Source organism: Neolamprologus multifasciatus, chromosome 20 (assembly GCF_963576455.1).
Source record: "Neolamprologus multifasciatus chromosome 20, fNeoMul1.2, whole genome shotgun sequence".
Taxonomy (NCBI): Eukaryota; Metazoa; Chordata; class Actinopteri; order Cichliformes; family Cichlidae; genus Neolamprologus; species Neolamprologus multifasciatus.
Window position 1 is genome coordinate 30867815 of NC_140458.1, and position 13303 is coordinate 30881117.

The 13303-nt window shown below is 41.3% G+C and overlaps 1 protein-coding gene across 1 annotated transcript; it reads left to right on the plus strand.

Annotated features, from left to right (window-relative positions):
• Positions 1–71: 71 nt before the first annotated feature.
• On the plus strand, positions 72–13303 carry exosc10 (exosome component 10). Its single transcript, XM_085146492.1, has 25 exons — positions 72–294; positions 837–973; positions 3269–3392; positions 3480–3584; positions 3771–3930; positions 4502–4610; positions 4704–4779; positions 4869–4979; positions 5105–5248; positions 7601–7791; positions 7902–8058; positions 8247–8395; positions 8565–8615; positions 8743–8854; positions 8981–9028; positions 9106–9181; positions 9282–9382; positions 9470–9562; positions 9655–9723; positions 9873–9978; positions 10065–10138; positions 12460–12640; positions 12762–12826; positions 12914–12990; positions 13083–13303. Exons 1-25 carry the CDS (start codon positions 169–171, stop codon positions 13111–13113), a joined length of 2673 nt encoding a protein of 890 aa, XP_085002618.1. The 5' UTR covers positions 72–168; the 3' UTR covers positions 13114–13303.

The following is a 13303-nucleotide window of genomic DNA, read 5'->3' on the forward strand; positions in this document are numbered from 1 at the left end:
ATCGTTTGCTTCGGCTGATGGTCTGTGATACGATCCGCCTGGTAGTGGCCCTTCCACCCCACACCGTTAGGTGGTGCTGTCTGTCCCTCGGCATTCCCAGTGGCCCAGAAGAAACATCGAAGAAGCGAGTTGTTTCCTGCGTTACACATGTACATAGCACCAAATTAAATGATGGCTTCTTCAAAGAAGAAAGATTTAAAGAGCAGTGGCCCTAAGGACAGTAATTTGGACACCAACGACGAGGACAAAACCGAATTGTGCCCCGGGTTCAGAGACGTGGACGCTTTTGTTAAAGTAAGTAAACAAATCCGGAGTTCATGCTAGCAGGCAAGAAAGCAACGTGGATGCCTGATAGCTGGTTGAAAACATCCATAGTAAGCTGTTGAGACAAGATGAATTTTATACAGGTGATTGTAAAGGTAAAGGTCGACGTTACGAGTCTGGAGTGTCTTTGCTAAATCGTTAGAAATGTGGAAGTCTGTAGTTAACAGTTATTATCATGCAGTGTTATGTAGTAACTGACGAAAAGTGATAGAAATCCAGTCCTAAAGTATCTCCTGGGACCAACCACATACTCTATTAAAGTCTTTGGTTTAATAGCCTCTGTTTATATAAAGTCAGCAGCAAGTAAGAGCATTTTAAATTATGCAATAAGCACTATATCCATGCTGCTTTTCCCTGTGGATAAACCTTATTGTTCCCTCAATATGATGTAATAACAGTAACTAATAAGGAACAGCAGTGTTTCCGTGCCCTTTATTTTTAATTATAATCAATTTCAATATATTGAGAATGGCTTTAAACAGTAACTAACAGCTCAATCTTTTCCTCTACAGCATGGGTTTGGTGCTGTATTATCAGCCACCAAAGCATCTGCCGGCCTACCTCAAGCTGGGGATGAATATGATTTCTATCGGAGCTTCCCAGGATTCCAGGAGTTCTGTGAAAGTCAAGGAGATAAGCTCCTGCACTGGTGAGAATATAGTGTGTTGTTGCATTATTTTATTTTTTAAATTCACAGATTCAACAATGCATTCAGTGAGTTGATCAGAATCAGAATACTTTATTGATCCCTGGGGGAAATTATGTTGATTACAGTGCTCCAGTACAAACAGTAACAAAAACAGACAATACAAGAAGTAAATCCTGACAAACTATGTTGTTGAAGTTTGAGGCAAATTCGATCCAAGAAGTGTGGGAACACTACAGTTTTGCAGCAGCACACTCCACTTATAATGAAAACCGAGCTTAATGATAATCAGACCACATGAATCTCTTAAACCATATCTGTATACCAAGCATATATTAACTCATTTTAAAAAGTAATTTCCATCTATACTCACTTGCCTGTAAATGTATATTACATTTACATCATTATTTTTAAAGTGTATTTTGCAAAAGTCTCAAGCCACCTGTCATTTCATGTCGGTGCAGAAATTGACTGAAATATGCAAATGTAGATACAAATACAGTATAGAAGACAGAGACAGTTGGTACATTTCTAATGAGTTTGAAAGTCAACATTTGGTATGATCGTTTTTATCCTTCAACACAGCCTGAAATCTGTTAGGTAAGCTCTGTTATCATTTCTTTAAGTAGTCTTCGGAAATGGTTCTCCAGGCTTCTTGGAAAACATTCAGGGCTCGTCTTTGGCTGCCCTCTGTTTCATGACAGAGGATCCACCATGTTTTTCAGGTGGCTGTAGACACTCAAGGTGTAAGATTTTTAATCCAGTTCTTGTGTAATTTGTCATATCTCACCCTTCCCTTCCTGTTTTCCTTAACAATGGCTTCCTGACAGCCACCCTTCCACTGACACAGTTTCTGATTACTTTAATACTCTTTACCTGTTGTCCTTGGGCCTCCGTTTTTCCAGTTTCATTATTTTTTTAAACAACATACTCCACACCATGCCAGGGTATGCCAAACTTTCTGCTAATAGCTCAGTGGGAATCACATTGTTGGCGCAAAAATGCTATTTTTATGTCAGACATTTTGTTTCACGGGCATAAACTAGCGTTTTTCATAAATTCATCTAAAGAAATGAGACCAAAAGGATGTTTTTTAAGCAGGCTTCTAGTAGCAAAATGCCTAAAGATACAGTTGGCTGTTTGCCAAGCTATGTGTAGGCACAGCACTGGTTCATCGTTTCAGTTGGGTTTCAGCTTGCATGATTCATAGGTCAGTGTTAAGTGGCTTAAAAAATATTTCTCTGAACATGATCAGATACAAGTACCGGATTAAAAATCAGTAAAAAAGCAACCAGTGTCCAAAAGCCTTTGAAGTACTTTGAGAAAGCCTGGAGAGCTGTTGCTCAAGAGAAAAGCAAGAAGGTCTGGCATCTTGGAAACGAAATACAAAGAAATGAACTCAAGACTTGTGCTCATACTCTACATGTACGTGTGATGCTTCTAGCAAACAAGATCGGTGATCGTTTGCTTCGGCTGATGGTGGGTTATAAACATAACTGAAAGTAACACACCAGTATTAAGTTGTTATGTGTTGGGTTTGATATGTGTTTGGGATTAGTAGGATCTGTAGTATTTTACTGACTGATAGTTATTGCTTAGTCGCTCGCACTAATAAGAAATCTGCTGACATCTCAGTGTAAAAGAATGCACGAGGGCAGCTGTAGACATGATAACTGGCGCCTGATTTCGGTCACGGCCACCTCAGTTCCTGCAAAACAAGCAACTCTCCCCACCTGTTTTAACCAATCAGATAGATGCACATTCTCAGATAAGACTTTGTGTAATGCCTAGATCGCTCCTCTTTTTTGGGAAATTGGCTGCCGCTAACTGCTTGCAGACGGTTTTCTGAACAGAACCAATTCATAATCATCCAGTGCTTTAATAAATACACAAAAAGATGAAGTGTATCGACTAAAGGTGGATAAACAATTGTGCGACATATGGCACTGGGACTTCTTACACAAGTAGAGTGAAAACACAGTGATAATTATGAATAATGCAGCATAACAAAAGATCTATCAGCCTTAGTAAGCGATCAGACCCATCCAGGATGCAGACGTGGCTGGCTGCCTTGTTATTAGAAACTCGTAATTGCTGGACCTCTAGATTAAAACACAAGGTAGCAGTTTTCAAACTAAACAGGGGTCAGCAAAGGTTTCCAGACGTCTCCCACGAGGCTTTAGTGCAGACGTGCCCTTTGACACGCATGCAGATGAGTTGTTTTATTGAATAACTAACCTGTCACTAGCTGCGCATCAGTAATCAAAAAGTAATCTTTTCACTGTGCCTCTGTGTTAGTATGAGTCAGATAATGCAGCACCATGGATGCAGATCTCACATGAGAGACCGGAACAAGCTGACAGGGCTGGAGGAGAGGTTCGACTTGGTCGTGGACTCAAATGACGTTATCCTCGAAAGAGTGGTATGACCCGCAGCTTTGGTGTCGAACGAGTTTCTACACGAAAAAGTCTTTGCAAAGTAACCCTGAGCTCTCATGTCTGATTTCCAGGGGATTCTTCTTGATGAAGCTGATGGGGTGAACAGGAGCCAGCAGCCTGTCATGCCTGCAGGGTTCCAGCCTCCAAAAATTGTCGTTTCCAGCTGGAATCGCAAGGTTGGCTAATTAACCTCTCCGCTATTACACTGCAGATGCCAGTGTCTGCTCTGGGCCAAATTCAAGAAGAAACAATATGTGCCAGACCTGGCAGCCGTTTCTTAAATCTCACGCACACAAAAAAAAGTTTTTTGAAAGTAGTATGTTTGTTCTACACTTTTTCTAAACAATGCTTTTATTGATCAGGGTTCCAGTCCTAGCAGTCGTTCCGAGACATTTCGACTGCTCCATGCCAAGAACATCACACGACCTCAGCTCAAATTCAAGGAAAAAGTTGACAACAGCAACACGCCTTTTATACCCAAGATCTTCATCAAGCCAAATGCAGTAAAGCCACTTCCATCTTGTAAGACATGCTTTTCACTCTCATATTCTTCCTCATCCTATTGTTTTCTCGTGTTAGCTTTTGATTACAATATAAATGCTTTAACGCAGGGACGTCAAACTCATTTTATACCAGTGAAACTCTCATTTCTGTCAGTGAAAAGAAGTCTAACTATAAATGTAACGTCTTGATGCATGCTCCTAAAGCAGTGGTTCTTAACCTGGGTTCGATTGAACCCTAGGGGTTCGGTGAGTCGGTCTCAGGGGTTCGGCAGAGCTTCCACTGTGACATGCACGGCTCATTTTGTGCACCAATAAAAAACATATCTATGTCTTGAATTTGAACAAAAATCATATTTTATTTTTCACCAAAGAGGGGTTCAGTGAATGTGCATATGAAACTGGTGGGGTTCGGTACCTCCAACAAGGTTAAGAACCACTGTCCTAAAGTAAAAAAAAAGTCTAATTTTCCAAAGCCGTCCAGTGGGCGAGAGCGGCGTCTTTCCTGTGCTGATTCTCACCCCCAGGCCTTATGTTTGACACTCCTGCTTTAGCGTGTCAAACTTATTACCTTTCCTGTTCTCCATCCATAGATTTTACCAACAAACAAATGCGTAAAGAGAGGCCTGAGGACCTTGATGTCCCAGCTGCCCTGGCTGACTTCATCCACCAGCAAAGAACTCAGGAACATGTTGATGACATGTAAGCATCCTACCTTGTTTAATATACAGATCATATCTTGTTCCATTTTTTATTTTTATTGTGCAACTATACTTGGGATTTTGATCCATGCAGGTTTGCACACCCATACCAATATGAACTGGACCATCTTACAATACCAGAAAATCTTCTGTCTAAGCCAGAACCTCAGGTAATACACTCGTGTGTAATGTGTGATTCCTGTAATAAGATGCTGTCACTGTTGGTTAGGCCTCTGTCTAATCTGTGGTTTCTTTTCAGATGCACAAACCAGTAGCTGAGACGAAGTTGTCATTTGTTGATGCACTGGAGGATTTGGTAGCTCTAAATGAAAAGCTGTGCAAATTGTCTGAATTTGCAGTGGACCTGGAGGTACAGAGCTCATATTCATAGTGTTGGGGTCCCTGTGATGTAAAAAATTTGCATCACAAATTAATTTATTTGGACATTTTCAGACAAATTTCACTGCTCACTTTCTTCTTTGTTCTTCATCGCAGCATCATTCCTACAGAAGTTTCCTCGGCCTCACCTGTCTGATGCAGATCTCCACCAGAGAGGAGGACTTCATCATCGACACCTTGGAGCTCCGCAGCGAGATGTACATCCTGAATGAGGCATTCACTGACCCCTCCATTGTCAAGGTAATGGAGACACTCCCCAATCATTTTCCCTCCGTATCCTGCTCGGCTCTATCAACAGCAGATGAGATTACATGTCTGGTTAGATTTGGTTTGAGGTGGGCAGCTGCACAGTCGGCGGCTGTTTTAATTTTAATCTCAGTTCTGAATTCGTTACAGTGCAGTGGACACACACGACCTGTTGTTCTGATACATGATCAGTGCAGCAGATAACTGGGGAAAAAATCTGTCTTTAGTGTGAAAATGTACTTTTTTTGTGCTGCATACTCTATGTTATGTCGTTCCAGCGGTCCAATGACAATTGCAGCACCAGCGTGTCATGCAGGTCAAGGATTGCCTTTTACAGCTTTGGTAGCACTATGATGCATACAGTTAGGTTCAGCCAGTTAACATCCTTCTGGTGCCAATTTATTCCTGTGCATCTCAGTGAATTTCATGCATTCTGTTCATGAAGACTCTATTATCCTTTGCTCAGCTCTTGTTGTCAGTTTCTTTTTCTTTAAGTGTTTTTTCTTTTTAAACAGGCCAACACAAAGAGGCAGGAAAATAATTTACTGTCACACCAGCAGGCACCTTATGATCACCAGTTTGTTTGTAAAGCACCTTGAGATGACTGCTGTAGGGATTCGGTGCTATATAAACAGTGTTGGGAAGGTTACTTTTAAAATGTATTCCATTACAGAATACAGAATACATGCCCCAAAATGTATTCTGTAACGTATTCCGTTACGTTACTCAATGAGAGTAACGTATTCTGAATACTTTGGATTACTTAATATATTATCATGCTGTTTACAACTACGTGAATGTACTATTGCTGTGATTTATTACTGTTACTGAAGGTCCGCGGCTCCAAACCGTAGTAAAGGGACCTCTGGCTAATACGGTGGGTTCTGTGTCGGGCTCGTAGCCAAAAACTAGCTTTACTTTGTTGTCTGGGTCACTTTGCTAGCGAGAGACAGAGAGAGGCGTTGAAAGGCTGCTCCAACGGAACTTATTGTTTCAGAGGAAAACACGAACACGGTGTACAGTCGAGTCTTAATAGCTTACTTACAACTGGGCTCGTCAGGCACTCTTCTTGGCTGCAGTGGTTATTATTATATTTACATGCTTCCAGCTCCCGTTTTTGCTCGATGACAGCTCGTACTTTTCCTTTTTCTCCCTCCCTCGCTCACAGACACATAACGGGTATGGCAGTCATTCTCCCTGCAGCACGGACTACACTGCCTATGATGCTACATTCTTTAGAGCTATACCTGTAGCATTCTGCCTATTAGCTTAGCACAACAACAACAAAAGGCGCTCTCTCACCCAGGAAACACGCAGAGAGAGAGCGTCACCCTGTAACCATGGCAACCGTAACGCAGCCACCTGGAACAACAGAACACAGCTTTCAAACAAAACCCAAACAGGCCTGACCCGCCACAATATGAAACAGGGAAGTACCGCCGTGTAATCCATTTATTTCAACAAAGTAACTGTATTCTAAATACCACCTTTTTAAACGGTAACTGTAACGGAATACAGTTACTCATATTTTGTATTTTAAATACGTAACGGAGGGACATGTATTCCGTTACTCCCCAACACTGAATATAAATAAAATTGAATTGACCTGATATGACTTTTGATTGGTTAAAAGTGCATGATTTGACACTAAGGTCATTCAAAAAGCCAAGTCCAGTTTACTGTATCTTGGGAAGAAATCATATAACCTGCTCTATCAATAAAGTAATCATAAATGGGTTTACATACCAGTTTTTGGTGTTTGTAGCTACATGTGAATGATTTTCCTGTAATGTGAAATAGATATTTAAAGAGAAGCAGTCTGGTGGTCTAACTACTTGTCTTTCTGTTTTTTTAAAGTCATTACTTTCCCACATCTCAGAACTGAAAATGCACTTAAAATAGCCCCAAGGGAGTATATCTTCCTTGGGGCTATATCTCATCATCTCCTTTTTGATATTACATGGAGGCCTTTTGGAAAAAAAAAGAATCTTCACCAGTTTAATGATTATAAGTTTGTAAAGTTAAAACCCCCCTGAGCCTGAATTTGTTTGAGGTGTCCTTATTATTTTCAAACACATACGATAAAGTTGGCAGGAGTCCCGCGGTGTGTGTGGGAGCAGACATGACTCACTCACTGTAGGACACCTGTGAAAAAAGTGTGGTGCGTAGGCTTTAAACCACTGAAAGATTTGCAAAAATGATCCAAATGTTACATAGCATGTCTCCACTTTTTTCAAAAGAAAATATAAATATATAGATATGAAATGAGTCTTAATTGTTTTTCTTTATTAAATAAGCTGGTTCTGCACCGGTGAGGTTTCAACACTTTATGTTTTTTGTTCGTAGGTTTTTCACGGTGCAGATTCTGACATCGAATGGCTCCAGAGGGACTTTGGCTTGTATGTTGTCAACCTTTTTGACACACATCAGGCAAGCCGGGCTCTCAACCTGGCCAGGCATTCCCTCGACCACTTGCTAAAACACTTCTGCAACGTGGACTCTGACAAACGTTACCAGCTGGCTGACTGGAGGGTTCGGTACGGTGACTCCTGGTTATCGAATGCATAGTTTTATACTTTTCACTTAGCTTCAAGCGTTGTACGGTTGTTTTGGGGGAATTAAATATAGTCCACATTTGTCCACATAGCCCTTTGCCAGATGAGATGGTGCAGTATGCCCGGACAGACACCCACTACCTTCTCTATATCTACGACTGCGTGAGGGTACAGCTTCTCGACTTCAACCACGGACAGCCTGGTTTGCTGCAGAGTGTCTGGAACAAGAGCAGCAGCATTTCCCTCAAGGTGTGCACTTAATACACAATGAAGATTAAAGTGACACTTCTAAATCAACCTTAATAGTCTTGTTCAGTTCTAGTTCCATTGGAGTCTTTAATGCTTCCATAATTTTTACATTTCCACGCCATGACCTCCCAAGATTTTCTGACATTTATCACAATTCGCCATGTGCCCCCCCCTCTCTTCCCAAACAGAAATATGTGAAGCCTATCTACACGGAAGAGTCATATTTGGAGCTGCAGAGGAAGCAGAAAAAGTCTTTTAACACCCAGCAGCTCACTGCCTTCAGACTGCTGTTTGCCTGGAGGGACAAACTGGCCAGGCAGGAAGATGAAAGCACCGGGTAGGCAGCCTGGAAATGGATGGACGACTTGTTCTGGAAATTTGCTGTAGCTTTTTTTTTTTTCCCTCTCTCTAGCTTATCCTTCCTGTCCAGCTACATATTACAGTCCAAATGATTTAGGGTTTGGAAGTCGTAACATGTTTTAATCCAGTGTTACCTGTGTGTTTAGATACGTCCTGCCCACTCACATGATGATCAAAATATCTGAGGAGTTGCCAAGGTAAGTTGACTATATTTCTCTTCTTCTTTTTCTTTTTTCCGGTTCTTGTTGTTTTCACTGTGGAGCAGATGAATTTAATGTTTTTATTCATAACCTCCAGCTCAGTATTTTGTCTTTACCTACTCAGGGAGCCTCAGGGCATCATTGCCTGCTGTAACCCCGTGCCCCCACTGGTGAGGCAGTACATCAATGAGCTCCATTTGTTAGTGCAGCAGGCCAGAGAAATGCCCCTCCTTAAGGTGAGGAAAGATGAGTGGCAGCAGGGGGGATGTTTTGGTATTATAAGTTCAATGTTTGAGATGTCACTGATGATTTGGGGGACCAGGATCGGTCAAATATTGCATTATCGTTTGCATTTCACACAGGCTGAGATTGCTGCGCAGAAGAAGAAAGGACTCACGCCCATTAAAAAGGTTGGCTTAAATTCCAATTGATTTTGGAGGTTGAATGACTGCAGGGGAAATGAATGTGGTTTTATATCATTTTCCAGCCTGAGGTCCCGTTGTTTGGTCCCCATGATACGTCCAGGGTTTCCGAGAGCGACCCCCCTCAAATTTCTGCTGATGGTGAGCTTCATGCTCGTGTGTGCTTTGCGTCGCTCAAATGATAGCAGATTTCAGCCCATTAGGCTTTGTATTGATGCATCCATTCATTTTTTTTTTTCAGAACTGCCAGTTAAGCAGGGGCTGCTGTTCTCAGAGGATGAGGACGTGGATGTACAGAAAGAAAGCGGTCTCGTGGCATCAGCTAAAATCACACTGTTTGAGGTGGAGATTAACATTTAGTTTATTCAGAGTGAGATGATTTGGGTGTGACTGTGGTGCGAAATGTGAGCTCTCTGCTTTATGTTAAAGGAGGTGGAAATAAAGAATGACCAGGAGTCAAGCTCAGCGGCTCAGATGAAAGCCAGACGTATTATTGAGTCCTTTGAAAACCCCTTTAGAATGGTAAGAGGCAGGCAGTGATTTACCCTCGGCGCTGGTTGTGTGCCACCGAACTTGAGGTTCAGTATTCATTTGTCTTCCTTTTGGGATTTCAGTATTTACCCTCCACTGATGTGCACGTCAACAAAAATGCCAAGTTTGACCCGTCTTCAAAAATATTCGAGGTAATCAAAGAGCTCCATTCACCGATCCATATCCTGTTTTTCTTTCTTTTTAGTTTTTCTTTTTTTTTTTCTTCGTCTTTTTTTTGTTTTCTTTTTTTTACCTCGTCCCTGTTTGAAGATTCACAACTACAAACTTCTCACCTTGACAGATCAGTAAAAGGTGGAAACTACAGAGTGTTGAACAGCAACAGACTGAATTAGAGGCCAAGAAGAAAGCCAAGCAGGAAGCCAAGGAAATGGCGAAAAAGCAGACAGGTAACAGGGTTAATTTACTCTAAATTGATCAGTTTCTTTCACCCATAATTCATGTTGCTCATTGTTTTTAATGTTGACTTCCATAGAGGAAAGGACAAAGGCTAAACAGAGTTATCAGGAGTCTCTCAAGAACGTCGCCACAGTTCGCCAGCAAGTAGCAGTGAGTCACTCACTTTCTGTTCCTGCCATCTTCTCTTTTCAACTTTAGATGGGCTTCGGTGTCCCTGTGGCGTGAGAGCTGAGTTATACTCGCTCAAGAACATGTTAAAGTCTCTACATTAATGGCCAGTTTAACCCTCTGCATTGCCCCCCCATTTTCTGATGATGCCTTTGGTTTTTCTGCACATAAATACAGTGAGTCATAAGCGAGTAAATCACTTTTACCAGTCTGCAGCACTGGCATTGAAGTGGCCTTTTAATATTTATGTCTGTCACATGATGTGTCTGGGGAAACAGAATCCGCAGCGTGGGACTAGAGCATTAAGAGACTCATCCTTTACTTATCACATGATTTTTTTTTTCCTCCCCTGGAGAGCGACAATAGCTCCTTTCTGTCCAAAAGCCCATCTACTGGGATTACTGCTTTACACCCACCTGGTTACTCATGCACAGTCTTTCCACCATAGTGCTTCCTTCTTCTTTTTTAAATACTCCGTCCCCTCTACCTTTCACCATCTGAGGCTTTGCCATCATTTGTTTGAGTGAACACTAATGGCGTGCACCAGACTAATCCTCTGTGTGATGACTGTTTCAGTGAAAACTTGGTTTTAAGGCACTCCCTGCTGAATTGGCTCCCTCATATAAGCACGTTGGCACCATCTGGTGGCGTGCATCGTAGTCGGAGATGTTGGCAGCAACGCTTGAAAGTAACAGTCGTCAACTTGCCAACTTCAGCAGAACATTGGCCGTTTCGGCTAACTGTCAGTTTCAGCTGGCACTTGGGCAATGAAGTTTTCTTGTCTAATTACAATTTTGAAAGAAAGCTCAGTGATTTTTGGAACCTCCTGCTGCTCTGATATAAATAATATTACAAAAGGGTTGTGCAGGGTTGTTCACCAACAGTGGCATGAGAAAAATACAACTTGCTAGTGAGCAAAATGAAATGAGCTGAATAGACTAATTTGCTTGGGAAATAAAATATGCAAATTAACAGTTTAGCTTAAGGAAGCACTGCTGTAGCATTTTAAATGTAAACAGAAATGTGTTTTTTAGGTTATAAGGTAATTATTCACAATAATGTTTTCATTTTGCAAGCTTTAAATCCAAGTGTCCTGCTTCTTTGGAGGAAAAACAACGTATAATCTTCATTGTAACATTAATGTGTAATTCTCCAATCTTGTATAAGGCTTGTATACACCAAAAATATATACATTCACCAGGTACTACATTATGTACACTTTCCTAGCCCCCTTTTGCCTTCAGAACTGCCTCAATTCTTTTGTTATCCACCTTTTATTCAACAAGGTGCTGGAAATATTCCTCTTAGATTTTGGTGGCACAGCATAAATGCAGCTCAGCAGAGCGTTTAGAGCATGTTGCACTGTAAAGCTCGTGTTCCACCACATCCCAAAAGGATGTCATGTTGAACATCTGAGCTTTGTGACATGCTGTGTTGTCCTGCTGGAAGCAGAAGAGAGTACACTACGGTGATAAAGAGGTGGAGATAGTCAGCAGCAGTACTCAAGCTGTGGCATTTCAACCATGCTCAGCTGGTACTCCTCGTTTTCTTTCAGCTCCTCCCTTTAGTGGTTGTCACAGAGGATCTTCTGCTGCTGCCTTATCCCTAGCACCTTATCGCCTTATCCCTAGAAGAAGTGTACTCCATAGTGCCAATCCATGCTGGCAAATTGGGAGGGTTGTGTCAGGAAGCATCCAGAATAAAATCTTGGCCAAATTAAATATGCGGATCATCAACACAACTGTGCCAAGGAAATGTTCCTCACACCATTCCTCCATCAGAAGCCTGAAATGTTCATACAAAGCAGGATGGATGTGTGCTTTCATGTTGCTTACACCAAATTCTGACCCTAAGATCTTAATGTCGAGGCAGAAATGAAGACCAGGCGGTCTTATTCTAATCTCCTGTTGTCCAGTTTTGGTGAACCTCGGTGAATTGTAGCCAGTTTGCTGGTCTTCTGCTACTGAAGACCATCTGCCTAAAGATTCAACACACTGTGCATTCAGAGATGCTCTTCTTTTGGTTGTAGCAAGTGTTTTTTTATAGTTTCTTTGGACTGTCTGTCAGCTCAAAGCAGTCTGGTCATTGGATATTTTTGCTTAAATCGACCGTTCTCTGTGAAATGTTTAAACAGCAAAACATTGAACTAAAAGTCATCAGATATAGACTAAGGGGTCACATGCATTTAAGACTGGGGATAAACTCTAACTAGTTTGACAGTGTCTACATTTACAGAGGTGTTCATTAAAGTGATAATTCTTTTGTATTTTACTGAATGCAGTGTTACTGACCTATTTAATTAGGAATCATCAAACGCCGGCGGAAAGAAAAGAGAGCGAGTCGACAGTGAGGTTGGAGACCTGACTCCCAAACCAAGCAAGAAGTTAATGAAATCTGCAGAGAAACCCCAGAAGACAGAAGTAACTCCTCAAGACAGCTTCAAGCCCTTTGACTACAGTCAGTCAGACCTCAAAGTCTTTGCTGGTACGCATATCATTTTTTATTACACTGGGTGAAACCACGGCTTATTTTTCATTCATTTGCAGTTGTTTTAAAATCTAAAAAAAAATCATTTAAATTCTGTGCACTCTCTTTTCTTCTGCAGGTAACACATCAAAGGATAACACACAGTTTGATCCAAACCGGCAAGCCCACGATTTTAAGAGAAAAGTATGGCTCTGTTAAAAACATTTATTAACCGAACCACATGTAAATATATTCATGTTTAATAATGCATTGCTACATTTTGTGTAACAGAAAACTCCTAAGGGACAGAAAAACAACACTGGTGCTGGCAACCGAAGTATGTCGTACCTGCCTGGAAAATCGGATCGGTAAATTTATTCAGCGTACAGAGGTTTTTCTGGCCTTGCTAATTCAAACTCACAGAATATTAACCACTCTCTCCTTTTCTTCCCCCTTACAGAGGATTCCGGCATAACTGGCCCAAAAGATAGGCTGTCTTTGATGCTATTTTCTGTCTCCATTTTAAAACCTTTTCACCCTGCAGAAACAGTATTTGTCTTTTTTTTGTCCTTGTTGTGCAGCCAAGTAAAATCAAGTATTTCAGAATTTAATGAATTTTGAATCAAAAAGTCTTTTTCTATCTGTGCACACTTCCTAATTAAAGATTGTTTTAGAAGTAAA